At 49.3% G+C, this 18851-nt stretch overlaps 7 protein-coding genes across 7 annotated transcripts; 4 read left to right on the forward strand and 3 right to left on the reverse strand.

Moving 5' to 3' along the window:
• Positions 1-332: 332 nt before the first annotated feature.
• Positions 333-953, forward strand: N7517_007055 (uncharacterized protein; the record flags this gene model as incomplete). The annotated part of the gene is made up of 1 exon (XM_056724785.1): positions 333-953. The coding sequence occupies one exon, from the start codon at positions 333-335 to the stop codon at positions 951-953; it is 621 nt and encodes a 206-aa protein (XP_056581035.1).
• Positions 954-3808: 2855 nt separating this feature from the next.
• N7517_007056 (YdcF family protein) lies at positions 3809-4612 on the reverse strand (the record flags this gene model as incomplete). The annotated part of the gene is made up of 1 exon (XM_056724786.1): positions 3809-4612. One exon carries the CDS (start codon positions 4610-4612, stop codon positions 3809-3811), a length of 804 nt encoding a protein of 267 aa, XP_056581036.1.
• A 528-nt stretch (positions 4613-5140) lies between these two features.
• Positions 5141-6776, forward strand: N7517_007057 (3-ketoacyl-coA thiolase peroxisomal A precursor; the record flags this gene model as incomplete). The annotated part of the gene is made up of 3 exons (XM_056724787.1): positions 5141-5354; positions 5471-5921; positions 5978-6776. 3 exons carry the CDS (start codon positions 5141-5143, stop codon positions 6774-6776), a joined length of 1464 nt encoding a protein of 487 aa, XP_056581037.1.
• A 275-nt stretch (positions 6777-7051) lies between these two features.
• On the reverse strand, positions 7052-8070 carry N7517_007058 (RraA family protein; the record flags this gene model as incomplete). Its single annotated transcript, XM_056724788.1, has 5 exons — positions 7052-7219; positions 7290-7388; positions 7449-7798; positions 7873-7948; positions 8014-8070. 5 exons carry the CDS (start codon positions 8068-8070, stop codon positions 7052-7054), a joined length of 750 nt encoding a protein of 249 aa, XP_056581038.1.
• A 932-nt stretch (positions 8071-9002) lies between these two features.
• On the forward strand, positions 9003-10071 carry N7517_007059 (arylamine N-acetyltransferase family protein; the record flags this gene model as incomplete). The annotated part of the gene is made up of 3 exons (XM_056724789.1): positions 9003-9403; positions 9465-9510; positions 9565-10071. 3 exons carry the CDS (start codon positions 9003-9005, stop codon positions 10069-10071), a joined length of 954 nt encoding a protein of 317 aa, XP_056581039.1.
• A 66-nt stretch (positions 10072-10137) lies between these two features.
• Positions 10138-10756, reverse strand: N7517_007060 (NADH dehydrogenase [ubiquinone] 1 alpha subcomplex subunit 1; the record flags this gene model as incomplete). The annotated part of the gene is made up of 5 exons (XM_056724790.1): positions 10138-10247; positions 10316-10410; positions 10489-10492; positions 10559-10655; positions 10709-10756. 5 exons carry the CDS (start codon positions 10754-10756, stop codon positions 10138-10140), a joined length of 354 nt encoding a protein of 117 aa, XP_056581040.1.
• A 669-nt stretch (positions 10757-11425) lies between these two features.
• Positions 11426-14967, forward strand: N7517_007061 (uncharacterized protein; the record flags this gene model as incomplete). The annotated part of the gene is made up of 4 exons (XM_056724791.1): positions 11426-11907; positions 11977-12056; positions 12148-12195; positions 12272-14967. 4 exons carry the CDS (start codon positions 11426-11428, stop codon positions 14965-14967), a joined length of 3306 nt encoding a protein of 1101 aa, XP_056581041.1.
• Positions 14968-18851: the final 3884 nt, after the last annotated feature.

The following is an 18851-nucleotide window of genomic DNA, read 5'->3' on the forward strand; positions in this document are numbered from 1 at the left end:
GGTTGTCTTTCCATTGTAGTAAATACGCCATCCGCATATTCGCAATCAGGGGCCTTTTCTACTATTTTACTAAAGTATACATATCTTTATCTTTGTTACTTCCTGACCTCTCACCGATGCCACTGTAGCAATCGCCAAGGTCGATCGATGTTCTAGTACAACAATGCGCTAGTATATGAAGGGTGCTTGGCTTCCGGCGCCCAGTGCCCAAATGAGCCGCCATGGGCGCCACATAGGAAGGGTAGTTCATCTGTGCTTTGCTTTTTACTTGTTTTCTTCTGTCGAACGGATATGGCCGTTTTACATAGGCTTGAATGCAATCATCATTCAAAATGCGCGTGATCTGGTTCCTCGCCTCTACCCTATCGGTCCTGGTCGCAGCTGCCGAGCCCAGTACAAGGACCATCAGCTATTTCGCCTACCGTAATCACACCGACGCTGATATCGGTGATTTCACCAGTCTCGCAGGTCGAATTATTGCCATCGACAAGTACGCTACCACGTACGAGGTCGCCTGTATGAAAAGCGGAACTGGGTGCCCATTACACACTCCCGCAACTATAGTCCAGGGCGATGCCACTTATAGCGTCTCATTCCATGCTTCCACGGTCAACGGTAGTGCTACGAGCCACATGACTGCAGTTCAGACATGCATATTCACTCATTCCTCTGAATCTGCTGTCTGTTCGTCGAGTTATCAAATCGCCAGCGTTGGAGGTGGGTTCACTCGTGCCCAACTTTTCAGTAGCACAGCCTCCATCGCACTTCAGTCTATTGGCTATAAAACTATGCAAGTTACTGATGGTATTTACGCTTTCACAGCCGATGCGACGGCTTCGGCTACGGCGGTGGGGGTTTTATCTACTGGTGTTGCTGCAGCTGCTGTGAAGCCTTTGATCACCACTGCGCCTTTAGCAGCTGCCGCTGCTGCTGCTTTGGCGGCTACATTTTGAGCTTTGGGTTTCTTTTTCTATGCCTGATTTTCACTGGGTTTGGAATTGGGTTCTATATATACACGTTGAACGTATGCTATTTGTAATAATTGTCAACATCCACCTACGGATCCACATCTCATACAATATATATACAACCCACACTCAAAGACAAAAAGGCGAACAGAATACCAAACTGAAGAACAGAACATCCTAAGAGCACATAAAAAAGCCCCGTAGAACGCCTATCAATATATACACTCCGGCTAGCAGATAAACGGATAGACACAACCTCGGGCATAATTCGAAGACCTTTTGCTTATCTTCTTTACTTCCGGGATACTGAAAATTTTTTGGGTAAAGTTGCATGTCGGATATACTATCTACATGATGTAGTGCATGTTATACCGTCTAAAACCCTAGCGGGACAAGAGTTGGTATCGACCCACTAGAGACCCAATGTCGAAGACCTGACAGCAGAAGTAAATATACCACTGCCGGTCACCTGAAGTCTAGCTAAATTTCAGTGGCTTGCCACCAGAGTTTAACCTGCAGTGTGTTCACCATGTAGGTCAGAACCAATTGACTACCGGCGAAGTACCATGGGCTATTTTTTGAAGAATACTTGGTACTTTGGCGGATAAAGGGGTGATAAAAGAGGCATGAATGAGTGCCAAAGCTCTGGGGAATACATAATATGCCACTCAAGCCCTCGTGGGTTCCACTCGGGGATATGGACGGCCGGTTACTGCGCTAATTCGTAGACTCCCGGGATGATAGTCGGCTAATACCCGTGAATGCCTAGTTTATACAGGAGAATTGTCCATAATCACCCTAGCAATGTCGACCAGGGAGGGCCATCAAATATTCCGACAAGAGAGGAGAAGGTTGTTGTGTTACAAACAGATGGAAGCCTCGGCCATTAATGCGCATGCTCTGTCTCAACATCTTCCACCCGAGACGCATCGTTTGTTTCGATCCAACAATGCCGGCTAGTGAATTCTGTCAGACGACTGCTAAGTGCGGGTCCAATGTGTTAAAAAAAGTTTAATGTGCGATGAACAGACGAGAATATGTCCTCACCAGACGATAAGTTCCCCACGCCCCGACTTCCCCAAGTTATTACCTTAAGATCCACTTCCTCTGCTCGCTCCTGGAACCATAGATCCGGCTTCAATGGCGGGCGATAAGCCAGCCAGCCAAGCGCAAGTTGTGACGATCAGAACACCGCACTGGTCAGAATGATGCGGAGGCTCTGGAAGACGGCGTCTGGAGAACCAGGCATACTGGAAGGATCAGCTAGCACTGAAGTACCACCTACGGAAATTCAAAACACCAGGCATGATTGCTACTAGTCTGTTGGAGACCAACAAGCCGAGGGCCATCAAGGGAGATACAACTGTTGACAGCGGGGTTCTATTTCCCCCAGCGACGCCAATTCTTGTGATCAAACGACTGAAGTAGAACCTGGTGGAGGGTAGATGATTTTTCGTACACGGCAATTTACTGAATATGAAATTGTCGTCCAAATCAACCCACCAGCTGCCACTTGCAAAGGAAAGGTGGCACCTGGTACTCTTGCTGGCCAAAAGCGCTAACGAGATAATCGAGTGAAAATATGGGTGCTGCGCACTGTTCTCGAAGATCCGGACTCGCATAAAGAGTATGAGAGCTTACCTCATTCTCCTGGAAGAAGAATTTATGGTATTGAGAGCTCTGAGGCTGAAGTCTTCATACTCGGAGGCGGAAATCCGCAAGAAGATAAGAAATAAAAAAAAATAACCATATTAACCTGCTACCTGATGGCAGAGAGCTATAATTCTTGCCGCAAGCCTTAGATCCGCAGGGAGGGAGAGCGTCATCGGCGAACGCAATGCCTAGGCAGGGGACAACTAGACTCTCCTCAAAACTGATGTTGAACCTGTTGCATACACGGGGATGGGGATGTGGTTGTCGAATGGCAGAAATGTTGACTTGGATGCTGTCATATGGTGTACGGCAGTTGCTGATATGCTAGGCAACTCTCCAAGCCAGATTCATTACAGTGTCAAGAATGGCATGGACAGCATGATGACGAGGCCAATCTTAAGCAGAAGCTCGGTCCCCACGAGATTTTAGCTCGCATAGATGCCACATAGGGTGTTATTTCTGGCGAGATCTGCGGTTTAAAAAGAAGGCAGTCACGGTTCGATAGCTTTTGGATGATGGGCGGCTATCTATACACAGCAACACCGGTGGCACTCGCGCACGTTGGCGCTGAATATGAAAGTTGCGTTGGAGAGTGTTATGCCGCCGGCCTATCTGGATACACTCATGTCGACCAATTAATGAGTATATACTGTTATTTCACAAATGAAGTCTTTCAACGTTGTATTCAGTTGAAGTGGCATCATTCGGGTATCCATGGATGTTTGTGAGGTCATGATACATAAATGTGTGAATCAACCAATCAAATCCCCTGATAGCTCAGCTGGAAGAGCGCAAGACTGTAATTGTCCTGTTCTGTAAAGAACCTGTCATCTTGAGGTCCCTGGTTCGATCCCGGGTCAGGGGATCATTTTTTTTTATTTCTTTCCAAGATTTCTTATATAAATTTTTTAATATAAAATAGGCTGAGCTAGAGGTTAGTTACTCCTATACTGTATATTGTACGGTACAATATATTGTGGTGGGGTTGTCCACGGGTATGTATGCCCTCCTTGCATTATAGGCGCATGCACGGGATCGGTGCCTCGGTTGCCATAAGTTATAACTTCCAACGCATACAATGTACAATAAATACACCTTAGCCAATGATCATGTTGTATAGTTGTGCGTACTTAGTGGTTTCGACATTATTTTGCTGTTATCTGTTTGAACTCAATATCTCCATATCCCTATCTAGAGCTCTTAGCCACCACTTGTAGTCGAGACCAAGCTGCCTCAATATGACTTGGAACATCCACATGAGCAATAAAACCACGCCCCTGAGGACCATAACCATCCTTATCATCCCTCAGCCTCGGTATCTCGCCCATGATCAGATCCATAAACCGACTTTGTGACCACAACTCTGACGGCGGCAATATGTCCGAGTACTCAAGTACTCCGTCAAGGGACAATTGCACCTGCGGCACAAATACCGGGCAACTAATAACCGAGATTGGGGAACGGATACCCTCGTAGGCCTTCTCAAACGACGCCCTGGTCCTGAGCATCATCGTGGGGTCCTGAATAATAATGCAAGTCGCTGGTGCCTGAAAGCCCGCTTCATCGAGGACCTTGCGAGAGAAGGAAGCATTCTGTCCGCAATTCGTAGATCGGGGTTCAAGGAGAATTTGACATCCTTCCTTGGTGATGAGAGATCGATCGAAGAACTCATCTAGAATTCGTTCGAGAACTTTGGCTTCAGGGAGACCTTGGATCTCATCGGCGATCCGCGAAAAGACTGAATGTGATTTCACTGCATCATAAAGAAGCTCGGTCGAGTGCCCGATACCGCCGCACAGTACGAGGGCCCTGGTAAGAGATGGCCTCTGCTGAAGAGTCTTGAAGAGGACCTCGGTACTGTGGAGAACGGCAGAAGCGCATATGACAATGCAGTCGACCGGGGATGCGGTGGAGAGATTTTGTAGTTGATTGTCGCTGAGAAATCCAGATAGGAGGTTGATATCCGCGATCATATTGGAATTTGCGGCCATTGTGTTGAATCAAAGTAGTTCGTGGTTTGAGGACCAGCAAGCACCACAGTCAGTCAATCTATGATGTTCCATCAAAAATATGTGAAAAAAGCAAAAAATAATCCCCTGACCCGGGATCGAACCAGGGACCTCAAGATGACAGGTTCTTTACAGAACAGGACAATTACAGTCTTGCGCTCTTCCAGCTGAGCTATCAGGGGAGTTGGTTGAAATAAATGGCCGACATTCCATCTCTGAACACAATGATGTGGGATAAACGCCCAAAAGGATTCAGCCAGGTTCCTTCATCGTGAAGACAGATCGATATTATATTGAGATAGGCTCCGGAGTAAAATGGCTACAACATATGTAGAATAACACCTGAAGACATATTGAACATACCGACACTAAGCCGAGCTGATCTACTTACGTGGCGTCCTAAATCGTGAGTCCGACCAACACACACGCATGTGATATATGCAATCCCTCGATTTCACATGCCCCCCTTGATCCACCAACCGGAGATCCCGTGACTGGCCCGGATCAACGATGATGCGACTAAATGGACCTCGGTACTTCCTTAGAATGCGACAGCGGCCAGCAACGGCCATCCAAAGGGGAAATATCACCGATTCCACGGCCCTGATTTATAAACCAACTGATCCCCGGATATTTGGGCTACTTTCTTATCCTCACCTTTGCTCTATTCTTCATCCTTATACCTCTCCCATACCTCCATCACACATTGACGTCATGTCTAACGGTGAGTGCCGTGCATGTGACACCCCATGGCCATGTATTCAACAGAATACTTAGTTTCCGATAGCTTGTTGCAAGTTATAATTGAAATAGAACCAGAAAACTAATTTATATCTATAGCCCAGCAACGTCTTAACCAGGTTTCCTCCCACTTCGGCCCTGGTGGCAAGAAGGGAGCCGCCGCCCTCCTCGAGAAGCACGCCGATGACATTGTCGTGACATGTGCCCTGCGCACCGCCCTCACAAAGGGTGGTAAGGGTGGCTTCAAGGATACCGCTGGCGCTGATCTGCTTGCCGGTGTATTCAAGGCTGTTCTGAACAAGAGCGGCGTTGACCCCAGCGCCGTCCAGGATATTGCCGTCGGTAATGTCCTTGCACCCGGTGGTGGTGCCACTGAGTTCCGTGCCGCCGCTCTTGTGGCTGGCTTCCCAGAGAGCACCGCTGTGCGGAGCACGAACCGTCAGTGCTCCAGCGGTCTCCAGGCTATCGCCGATATTGCCAACGCCATTCAGTCTGGCATGATCGACGTCGGCATCGGCGCCGGTGTTGAGAGCATGTCCTCTCAGTACGGGTATGTTTGAAGCCCCAGAACTCTATTGTTGTAATATGACTAACAATATGATACAGACCTGGTGCCGTGACCGAGTTTTCCGACCTCCTCGAGAGCCACCCTGAGTCCGCAAACTGCAAGGTCCCCATGGGTGTCCTGTCCGAGAACATGGCCAAGGACCGTGGCGTGACCCGCACTTCCCAAGACGCCTTCGCCGCCAACTCATACCAAAAGGCCCTTGCCGCCCAGAAGGCTGGTCTCTTCAACGAGGAGATCGCCCCCCTGGACGTGAAGTGGACTGACCCCAAGACCGGCGAGGAGAAGACCATCACCGTGAAGGCCGATGACGGCATTCGCCCCGGTATCACCGCCGAGTCGCTCGCCAAGATCAAGCCCGCCTTTTCCAAGGACGGCTCCATCCACGCCGGTAACGCCTCTCAGATCTCCGACGGTGCCGCCGCCGTCCTCCTCATGAAGCGTTCCACTGCCGAGCGTCTGGGCCAGAATATCCTCGGCAAGTACGTCGCTGCCAGCGTTGTCGGTGTCAAGCCCTTGCTCATGGGTGTCGGCCCCTGGAAGGCTATCCCCGTTGCATTGGAGAAGGCCGGCATCACCAAGGATGATGTCGACATCTACGAGATCAACGAGGCCTTCGCTTCCCAGTGTGTCTGGTGTGTTAACGAGCTCGGAATTCCTGCCGAGAAGATCAACCCCAAGGGTGGTGCTATTGCTTTCGGTCACCCTCTTGGCTGCACTGGTGCTCGCCAGGTCAGCACACTGTTCACTGAGCTCAAGCGCACAAACAAGAAGATTGGTGTCACCAGCATGTGTATCGGTACCGGTATGGGTATGGCCGCTGTCTGGGTGGCCGAGTAAACGAAACTTATGTTTCGATTGTACATTTGCACAGCGATTTGGCTTTTTAGCCCCTTTTTTCTATTTCAGATACACAGATTTCTCGTTATGTATTGAATACTTCGAATACCAAAATATTGGAGCTACTTATATATGCTCTACATTTGATACCAATATTGCTGTATATTTCGTACATGTGCTTCTGTGAAATATGTACTTGGTCCGGGTCTTTCCAGTTCGTCGCCTAATGTATCATCTGGTCGTACGCACTATATACATTCGGTTGGAGCAGGCTTTCAGCGAAATTTCTTAAAAGCATCAGTGACGCTCATTCCTTGCGCAACAGCTTCCTTAGCGTGGCCATCCATTGTAGTCAGTTGAGGCATGAGCTCAAGCACCTGGCCGAGCAGCTCGCGAGGAATAGCCACTACTCCTTCCAAGGGGTCACAGAAGATGATGTCTCCCTATAATGCCAATGATTAGACCATGGAATTTACCATGAAGCAATAAGCAAATACAAGGGCTAGAACTCACAGGTGAAACAGTAACACCCCCAATTGAGATTGGCACATCACGAGCACCGGCCTTGGCCTCTGCATTGGTGCCAACTGTAGAAGTAGCACGAGCCCAGATCTATCACCAGAAAACCAATTAGTAACGCTAACGACAAAACCATGAGAGATTACCACAAACCGGAAGCCCAGTAGCCTGCAATTCCCTCAAGTCCCTGACACGGCCACCTACAACCGTGGCTTTGATCCCGAGGGCTTTCATTCGGGTCGCCATAATCCCACCCGTCACAGCGCAGTACTGGCTCTCAGGCTGCTCAATAACGACGATCGATCCGGCACCAGAAGGATCTGACGCTTGAAATTCGCCGACATGATCTACCCAGTGCTTACCCGGTGGAAAACCGTGCTTCTGGGGATTTTCTGTCGCGATTGATGGCGGGCTGGCGTCTTTGGCCAGAAATTTGAATGTTGTTGCCGGGGCCGCAATCTTCGGCATTGTTTCATTTCGTCCTGTCATGGGAGAGAATGGCACTGGTAGGTATATGTGAGTGGGATTATTGAATCTATAGATATAGGTTTTGTTGGGCTTTGTATTGATGGTTTACCTAGATCTGCAAGGTAACCTGCTCTTGCTGTGCTGCCCTCGGGAGTCTTTTGCAGCTTGATGAGGGCGTCTGATACCTAAAGAATTAGAATATCAGATGCATTGTTCGATAGTTTGATATGGAAAAACAACGCTGGCATACATCGCAGGGCGAATAGTTCTCGATCAATGTCACGAGTTGCTCGTTTAGCGTAGCCATTGTGCTTAGAAGTGGGGGTTTCAAGGTGGGAGGGGCAATGTGCTCTTGTTTCTGAATTTGTTTAGATAGTTGCACTGTATTGGAGTTTAGACAAGAAGTAATAGAGGAATATGATGAACAAAAGGTACATTGGCTGATCAGTCGAAGCACATGTCCGTAGGTCCGGATATCGGATGAATACTACATCATCGGAGATCTATAACTCGGAGGGTTTAAAGATGTTTCAAAAGTTTATTGCTTAATTTTGAGATATTGTGACACCGAAGAATATAAATCAATTATATTTTTCCACAACTATATGTATAAAATTGATAATTATGTCTGGCTAATGTTCCTTATAAGGGGTCATAGCCGAGGTGATCTATCGGCAGCTTGCAGGAAACGTGGGGTAACAAGTCACCTTAAAACCAAGCAAAAATAGATTGTTTATATAGTGCTACAAGTACCGGAATTCGTGTCTTCCATTGCCGATATTCTATAGGAGATATTTACCCCAGTTCAAGGTTTACGATGTAGCATTGTTTATATAATTTCGAGTTAGCCTTCTGAACCTAGTAGTTTCGTATGTAGTTCGAATAATGCTAACAAAAGATGGGCGCATTTTACGCGATATATTTCTTCATTCTTGGTCTTATAGCTTCAATCAATCAAGTGTCTGAACAGGCGGTTTGCAGATAAAGTTGTCCACGAGGTATTCCCTAATATAGCAGTTGCCTAATGTAGAACCCTGATATAGCCGTATAAACTGCCGGTGTCGCGGAGGCAACCTTGTGGGGGGAAAGTGTGGGGAGCCAAGGTAATATTGGTCATCAAAACGACAATAAACTGGAGGAAATGGAATAATCCCGATCCTCAACGTTGTCAGCCGTAGGTATAGACAATTCATATACCACTCTTCGAGCACCGAAACCCAAATAGAAAGAACCCTAACGATGGCACCAAAACCCACATATACCGATCAACAACTGGAGTTATACTTGAACCGCATCGGGTACTCCCACTACGCTCAATCCGAGGGCAATCTTCTTCAGCATCTCCGCCAGGGTATCGAGAATGATGCGTTTTCTGCGCTTTGTGTTCTGCAAAGACGACACCTCACTGCCATTCCATGGGGCAACTCAGGGCTGCATTACTCGCAACATCATACTATTTCTCTGAACCCGCAGAGTCTCTTTGAGAAGATGGTGAAGCGGCGGCTAGATGGGTACTGCATGGAGAATACGGGACTCTTCCTTATCGTCTTGCGGTCCCTGGGGTATCTTGTTTATGCCACTGGAGGTAGAGTCAGCCAGGCAGCAGCAGGGGGATTGAATAATGGATTATATTTGCCACTGTAAGCTCCCCGACACTTCAGCATTCTGAGCATTCGAGCTGACATCATTGACCTGGCGAAGTGGACATATGATTTTGATTGTGATTATTGGAGGGGAGAAGTACATGGTACGGCATGAAGATATACTCCTCCGCATAAACCATACTAACGGATATGGACAGATTGATGTCGGCTTTGGAAACAATTGTGCCACTGCCCCGCTATTACTTCAAGATGGTGCTACTGCTACGGCTATCGCGCCATCTGAGATGCGTATTGTCAGAGAAAGCATTGCCGAGTTCACGGACCAAAGCCAAAAGATCTGGATCTACCAAACAAGATACAACCCCGAGAGCGACTGGTTGCCAACGATCTGCTTTTCCGACGTGGAGTTCCTACCGCAGGATTTCGGGGTCATGAACTTCTCTGTCAGCCAGAGCAGAACTAGCTGGTTCACTCATGTCTTTGTCTGCATGCGAATGATTTTGGACCAAACTGGCACAGAGATTATTGGCCAGTGTGTCATGTCGGGCAAAGAGGTCAAGGAGAGATTGGGCGGGAAAACGGAGATCCTGCAAGTGCTGGAGACCGAAGAGGACCGCGTCAAGGCCTTGGCCAAGTATTTCGATATGCACCTTCGTGAGGATGAGATCCAAGGGATTCGGGGAATGACCTCAGCACTCAAGTAGACATGGCTGAGCGGACTACTAAAGAAACCCGAGAGAATAAAGGATATGGTACAACATTGAATGTTTCTAGAGAAATTGCAGTGGATATGTATGATCACGGTGTAAGGAAGGCGCAGACATTGAACGTAAAGGAAAAGAGGCTGCAATTTTTGAAACTAGAAGATCCGACTCTCGATCTATATCTCAGGTCAGCGTTTCTGCATGAAGACTGGAATCCAAGGAACACATAATATGTTATTCGTACCTTCCATGGGTTGCTGACTTCGAATCCGGTGGGCGCTTGGTGGTTGCTGGACTGCCCGCGGAATGAGCCTGTGATGCGCTGGTCTCTCTCCATCACTATTGTTGGTTGTGGTTAGTCTCATACAATTATTCCCAGGCGCTTTTAGGTCAGCCAATAAGCTGATAGTCACTCACTTTGCTGTAAAATTATTAGCCAATGTGCTATATGCAAGTTCCGACCGCAGCCGACAAGGATGGAACCAACTTACTCTATCCCACAGGTCACGGTTCCAGCGCGCCTTCTTGCCGTCATTGGCAAAGCGCTTGACATAGTGAAGACCGTAACCAGTCACACCAAACATCTGTAGCAATTGGTGAGCTATAGTCCCGGAAGGCATTGACCAATGGTACGTACGCCCATGATAATCCCATAGGGAAGCAGGGCCTCGAAGGGTACACCCATGGCGTGCGGTTGTATGGGTATGTAGATTATCGGAAAGAAGTGTCAAAGTAGAATCAAGAGCCGTAAAGCCTCTCACGGACTGAGGAGAGTGGATAGATCGCGGAGAGTATGGAGGGGAGTGTCTCTTCCTACAGCGACGGGCTTGAGGTCTCCTCCACCCAAAGTGGTTTAGCCCGCGCTGACTCAGCGCGCTGCAACGACACTCACAGGACAAGGGGCGTGAAGGCCGTTGCGGATCGCATTCGATTGTAAAAGAGACAGGCCCCGGTGTATGGACTGTCCTTCGACGCGTCTGGTACGCTTTTGAATCAAATATTGTACTGGTTTCTCTTGGGGTGAGTTTCCTCTGTTTTGCGACGCGCTTGCGATGCCTAGCCACTTCAGCGGCGGACTGACACCTCTTGTTTGTTTAGCTTCCACTTTGCGCCTGGAAACTTTGAGTGTCGATCTCGAACGGTACTTCTGTTCGTAAAAATCTTCGGTATCACTCCAACCAGCCTCGAACCCGCTTTTGATCCAGATGCACCCCCGGATCAGCGCCGACGTCAGCGGGGTGCTTCTGTAACCGGATCGGTTTAAGCTTCTTTCACAAAAAAGATACCTCAGTCCGCCTGAGCGCATACACGAAGCACTGCTGTGCTCAACCTGGCGGTGGCGGTAACTTTCACTATGGCGGCGACGGTGCCGCCAGCAAACGATGAACCGGGCAAACTCGACCCGACTGTGGACCCGGCCGACAGCGACCTAGATGCGGAGGGCGAAGAAGAAACCGACTTGTATGAAATGGATCAACGGCTTCAGGATGCCGTCCACAGAGCTTACACTGGCGAAGTTGATGAGGATGGCCCGGAGGAAGCTGCAGATGGAAACAACTCAAGCATCAATGGGTTGAACGGAGAAAACGATGACGACAACGATGAGGCCGAGCCTGTTGGAGCTGTCAAGTTACCTGACGACGACGCGGGTTCCGAAGAAGACTATGCGGAGTCTGAGACAGCCGACGCAGATGCCGATCCCGGGTTTGAGGCAAATGACCGTGACGCCTCAGAACCTGAATCAACTGACCACGAGTCAGAAGCTGAAGACTGGGAAGCTGAGAGCAATGGCGGCGAGGATATCGAAACTGATATCCGTAGTGGCTCAAACTGCGTGTAAGTAGAAGGGCTCGATAGAGCACTGGGCACAGAATTAGGGTCTAAGTACTAACAACGGACCAATAGATTTTGCAGTCAAGACGAGGAACACGACCCAAGTGAAGATTTCGAGGAATGGCTCACTTGTATTGTTTGTGGTGATCACTGTATGTCGCTCCGTTTGGCGGTTGCCGAGCAGAAAAGAGCTTAGCCTCTTACCTTTACCCCGAGACAATCGCTGACTTGACACTCCAACAGCCCATTGCCAATGCGCTCGCGAACAAGGAGCATATGACGAAACGGAAGGTACGCAACCCCGCGGTCCTTGGTTGCTGTCTCATCGCCTCTTTGATGTATTACCCACTAACATTGCAACACGCAGACCCATGGAGGTGCCCCGGCTGTGTTCATAACAATCTACAGCCCGACCCGATAACAGATTTACCGACAGAAACAGGACTCGGAGCTTCAGCCCTTCCCAAAGAGCTTCTACCTGCGCACGCTGGCACACACGACGAGGGATTCCACTCTATCTTTAACACAGGTGTCAACGACGAGATGCTCAACAGCTCGCGATCGCTGCGCAAGCGAAAGGCTTCGTCAATTGAGGCCGAAGAACATACACCTGTGCTTCGCAAAAGACTCCGACAAACATCTTTCCGCTCCGATCACCCAAGTTTGAATGATGCGGCCTTGGAAGGTGGGGATAGCCTTGTTGATGGCGATGTCCACTCTCCTGCTCGGACACGCTCTGTACGCGTGCGACGCACTCGCGCAGTGGACCGAGAGCACTGCCGCGTGGTTACTCGGCAGTTTGGGAAATTGATTATCGGGTTCCGGCTGGAAGAGGGGAAAATGTCTAAAATAACAGGCTCTCTAATCCGACCGCAACGCAAAAAGAAGAAAGCACCAAAGCCGCCACCTGTGGCCCCAGAACCCCAGGCACACTTCGTTCCCCTTCCCCCCATATCCTACAACTCCATGACTTTGTTCGACCGTGAGACCGACGACGCCAAATCAAAGCCTTATGGAGGGATTCTGTCCGAAATCGAACAAGATACATCCAGAACACTCCCCACACAATTCGATCGCGATCGATTCGAACAGGCACGCCTGAAAGCCGAAGATGAGTGGCAACAGAAAGTGAAGGAAGCGGAACTTAATGGCGAAGCCACTGCGCACGCATCACAAAAAGTTTCTGGTCCTCCTTCAAAGATCAAGTCTATCAACTTCGGTGGCTACGAGATCGAAACCTGGTATGCAGCGCCTTACCCAGAGGAATACAGTCGCAACCGTGTTCTGTACATTTGCGAGTTCTGTCTCAAGTACATGAACTCGGACTTTGTCGCCTGGCGCCATAAACTCAAGTGCCCCGCGAAACATCCCCCAGGTGACGAGATCTATCGAGATCGGTCGATCTCAATCTTCGAAGTTGATGGGCGCAAGAACCCAGTGTACTGTCAAAATCTCTGCCTTCTCGCAAAACTTTTCCTAGGCTCCAAGACTCTTTACTACGACGTTGAGCCATTCTTATTCTATGTGATGACCGAGTACGACGATCTGGGCTGCCATTTCGTTGGTTACTTCAGTAAAGAGAAACGTCCAAGCTCAGCAAACAACGTTTCCTGCATTCTCACTCTACCCATCCATCAACGCAAAGGCTACGGAAACCTCCTCATCGACTTCTCATACCTCCTTACCCGCATCGAAGGCAAAAATGGATCGCCCGAGAAGCCGCTCTCCGACATGGGTCTGGTATCGTACCGGAACTACTGGCGGTTGATTCTGTCATACCAACTTCGTGATTTGAAGGCACCTGTCAGCATTGCAGATCTGTCTGATCGCACCGGAATGACGGCAGATGACATTGTATCTGCTCTAGAAGGACTTCGAGCTCTTGTGCGCGACCCCATCACCAAGACGTACGCCATCCGACTCGATCACAAATACTACAACGAGGTCATCAGTGGTTGGGAAAGCAAGGGCTACGTCCAGCTCAATCCAGATGCGCTACTCTGGACACCTTACATCATGGGTCGTAGCAACCAGTCTCATTTCGATCGTGCTCCTATGCATACTGTCGCCCCTCGAGAGGATCAGGATGAAGATGAAGATGAGACTGAGGCAAGAGCGACCGACTATGAGGGCAATGTCCGAATGGTGAATGGGTCGAATGGAAACACTCTCGCAGACTCCGCTGGACCGCCTTCCACATTGTCTCTGCGGCCTCATGGCCCCCACCATTCCACAGCGGACACCTCTGAACCAACTGCACTTCCCAACCCTGCTGCCGGAATCCCTCCCTCCCGGTTCGAACTTTGGCCTCCTGTGCCTCCCGCAGCACCCCCCAAACGCAGACCTGGTCGCCCGTCTGGTAGCACCAAACTCAATAACATGTCAATGACACCCACGGCCGGCCGTAATAACGGCCGCAACACACCTCGACGACCTTCCGGGCTGGCAATGGTCACCCCTGGAGGCAGCATTCGTCGCGGGAGAAGCTCTATCCTCACGGACTCGCCAGCAGCCGAAGCAGCACCTAGCCAGGCCAACGGTGAACTGGAGCAAAGCGAAGTTGTTGAGGAAGAAGCCGTCGTTGATGAGGATGCCGAAAACGTGGCTCCTGTACCCAAGGAAGCTGCGGACGCGAGCGAAAAAGAACCAGAGCGTGTGAATGGAGACTCTGCCTCTAAGGAACCTGTCAAGACCAATGGTATTGATGCTGCCGAGCCCGAGCTCGCGCTCGAGCCGTCCGAGGATAAGGAAATGGAAGCACCCAGGACCCCCGAGAAAAAGACCAACTCCATCTCGCGGTCACCTGGAACAGCAGTCTCCCGTCGATCCAACGATAACCCCAAAACACCACGATCCGTCAACCGGAAGGCTTTGGTCGAGAAGGTTCACGTTGTGATTCCCGCCTCGCCAGGGTCTGCTTCCAAGTCACCAGGCAAAAGCGAGGGTCAAAAGGCCGTGGCCAATACCAATGGCACCGACGAAGATGCAGAAGCAGACGCAGACGCGGATGCAGAGACTGACGCCGAGTACGAAGTGGATGGGGATGTCGTGATGCAGACATGATAATCTTGAATTCAGCTCATGATTCGTGAGGGCTTTTTTTGCCCGCAAAGCAAGTTACGCATGTGGACAGGGCGTTTGTTAACGAAATTTCTGATTCCTTTCTTTCCCTCTACTATTTTCTTTCACATGTCCCCGGGAACTGCATTGTCCCCTTTCGATTTAATATTCTTTCCCCATTTTCTTTTCTTGTTCAAAGGCTACGCTACGCTAAATGGGTGTTCAGAGACGACGGAAGCGTTGCGCGGCACTCGTCGATCCTCTTTGGCCCATTTACTACTAGTCACTTTTTCAGGGATTTCATCCAGCACGGAGCAGGGATGGGGGTGTCTGGAGTTCTTTGCTTGGGTGTTTCTTTACTCTTTCTATCTAGTTGCGACGAATTAGTACAGTGTGTGATTAGCATGTCTTATGTCAATGTATCAATTACTGGGTAGCTTTTTGCTTTAGTGTACATAGTAAATCTGTGCCTTGCATGCGATATGTCGGAGAATGAGTGTCATGTCGCGCAGGACTCTGGCTGAAAACGTCAAATATGATAGATCTGTGGGACAAAAACGCCGCAACTAGACAAGATGAACCATAATCATTTTCTCGAGACCCAATAGTCAACTGTAGTCCCAGGATATCTCCGTATGCGAGGGACAAAGCATAATGCGGATCTCGATAGCTGTGGCTGATCTGCGATTATCTGATGTGTTCTACTAGGGGTGCTTCGGGGCACATCTCCAACATAAAGTACGAAATACTCCGTATAATCCTTGCAGTAGATCTACAATGGGATTAGGCTCCCGAATTTACACAGGAAGATCGAGCAATAATCATGAAATCACAATCATGCATGCGAGTCTATCTGGTATCACACAAAAGGAAGATTTCAGACCAACCCCTTTTAGGAGGGTGAAATTTGCATTGGGATGGATACTCGTGTATGGTTCACGCATGAGCCCTGGAGGCTACTAGGATAGTGCGAGTAATATCAGCTAGCATTTTTAAGGATTATACAGATCAGGAATACAAAATACCTTACAAAATACCTTTTAATATAATAGCAATCTATACTAGTCCAAAGTGATCGACGAAGATCGGCCAAGGCGCCAACACGGACCGGACAACTGTCAGGAGGGAGCACAACCATGGAACGGGCCCCAAACCACCATGGAACCATCACAGGCCAACATTTAAGCATAAACACAGTAGCGTCCCCTAGCAGCTCCTAACCACTGGTTCTCAATGGAGATTGCCGCTGTCAGATATGCGCCCATGATTTTGGCTTTGACTGCACTGTCCAATGATAAACATCTAAAAATTTCCCTCCGTACTCCAGGGCTCCTTCCTTTTCCCTTGAACAGGGGTTCGTTCTACTTTAGCTTTTGGATTGTTCTCCACGGGACCCTTTTGAGCTTCCTTTGGTCCTCTTATTATTATTACTGTAGTCTGGAGAACAACCTCGACACTAACAAGTTCCCAGTTTTTTCCAATCGGGGCCGCAGTGGATTTCGGCCAGGGTGTGCGCTGTACTTTTAAATTGGGAAAAAAATTCGAAAAATTCGCTTCCTTTTTGGCGGTCACTTTTAATTTTTCGTTTTTCGCACTCGAACTTTCTTTTCTTCTTTTCTCTCTTCTTTTTCCCTACCAGTTAGCGCCAGTATCACAGCCACCCTTCGCACAATTATTCCGTTCGATGTCTGGACGAGTTATGCTAGGTTTCCACAACTGAGTCATGCCTCTCCAGCAAATGGTGGCTTTCCCCGCCATAACCAAGATCAAGGCTTAGGATTTCTGTCCTGGCGCCGGAGCCGAACCCCGGAAGTCAAATGGAAGTGACAGGTCGTGCTCCCAGCGCTGGGGCTTGCTTGTCGCATAATGATGTGCATCTAGGGCTGTGAGATTTTTTTTCGGGCCTATCAACTGCCCAGGAACTTATGATGGCATAATGCAATGGATAAGAACAAGTTCAGACCCCAGTCAGACCATTAGACAATGCCTGTACCCTGTGGTGTGTTTTTCCCGCTTTCCCCCCTCACTTTCACTTTTTTTCCTTCCTTATTTTGCCCCCCTTTTTTGTCTGCTTGTACTTACCTAGCGAATCGCAGCCGCTGTTCTCTAGAAATTGGGTACTCCGTACTGGCGCCGAACCCCCTCAGCGGGTCCCATCTGCTCCAGTCACTTCAAAGTTCCCAATGACGCTATCACTCTGGCTGCAGGATTCAATATTGGGACCGGGACTTTTGTCAGGCTGATCGGCGCCCTCTGATCAAAATTGATTCCTGCTCCTTGCATATGATCGCTGCTATCCAAGATCCCATTCGGAGATAGGTCCCATATGGCCGGGTTAACTGTGACAGGAACGCTTGTCATATACAACTGCACCTGCAGCCCTCCGTATCACATGCTGGCGAGTCATGATTATCGCCATGCCACTTCCAACCCAGGCCCCACAATATCTGCAGCCAAGCTAGGATTTGGGATTTCCTTTTGCCAATGAGCCAAGAAGAGCTCCTGATAGCTGATAAGAGGATAAGCCCCATGCCCAAAAAGCATGGAATGCAAGTACCTCGGCAAGACGCAGAAACTAATGCCCTAGGATGTGGGATCCATCTGTGTACCGATGCAGTCAAACCCATCTGGAAGATGACTAAAAAGGAGGGGAAAAGTACCGTACATTCTCAGCCGCAAATCGAGGGTCAGCGAGTGTGGCGCAGAGCAGCCCCCGTAGTCCATACTAGAAAGTACCCGGTTTTTTTTTTATCATGACGAACGCCCGATCTGCGGTATTGTGTTTTCTTTTGGCTGATGCATGCCCGGCCCTATAGCTCGAGGGATTTCCAGCCAATGGAACCAACCAGCATGCCCCCCCACTGCAGTCGACATACAGTAGCTTGCATGGGATCTGGGGCCTGCATATCTCTCAGGCAATGTGATCCGTCACGGGGAAGCCCTGCGTGCAGTACAGTGATGCGTTGTTCGCTGCATTATGGTCCCCCTTAAAACAACCTGTCCAAGTTCCGTTCGCTGGCTTGTGGTTTTTCCTCCTCGACTTGACTCCCCCTTTTCGCTTCCCACTGTCGCATCATGACTCGGCATGTATCGTTTCGTCGTCTCGGATCGAAATAAGGTGAGTAACCAGCGCTATCGAGCTTTACGACGTGCCACTGGACGCAATTGTGTCTGTCGGGATCGATCTTTTTGTGACTGCGCTGGACCTGAGTCTTCGGACGCGCGTGGAGTCCTTTCACCTTTAGGGCTCATTCACATCGAGTGGCACATACACGAAACCCCACAATCGAAGAAATCACACGTGATACGAATATTGGATTGATCACAGCAAAGAGCATTCAGGGCATCAAGATAAAAAGGTATAGTGTCTTCAATTTTTTTTTGTTTGTTTGGAGGTGTCCAAGCGAATGTGGGAGGTCTAGGGCCTGAAGGCATTCTTTGGTTCGGGCTGACATAAGGAACTCAACCTTGGAACCAAGGTTGGAAACTTTGGTTGACAGGCGGCAGCTATAACCGCCAGGATTTCCTCACATCAAATGGTGTCTATATTGACGAATTGAACATTCAGGCTAATCGTTATAGGATTTCAGATCGAGTGTGGAGACAAAGAAACAACCCCCGGACATAGGCGATGCGGCTTGATCGTGCATATCTCCACTTTTTGACTGGAATGCTTAGACGCCGGACCAGGACCCGAGTCCACCTGGCGTTTAGACCAACACCTTTTGCGGCCGAACAAGAAAAACCGGGTCTGATCACCTGCATAACCGGCGCCAACCTTGTGGGTTGACAAAGAAACGCGGACCACTACTTTCGGAAAGAGAAAAAGAAGTTTTACGTCGGATCGCTATTCGCCCCCTCGACCGTGGGTAGCTGAACCTATTCCA

This window comes from Penicillium concentricum, assembly GCF_028827145.1.
Source record: "Penicillium concentricum strain IBT 3081 chromosome Unknown utg000002l_segment0_segment0, whole genome shotgun sequence".
In the NCBI taxonomy this organism is placed as follows: domain Eukaryota; kingdom Fungi; phylum Ascomycota; class Eurotiomycetes; order Eurotiales; family Aspergillaceae; genus Penicillium; species Penicillium concentricum.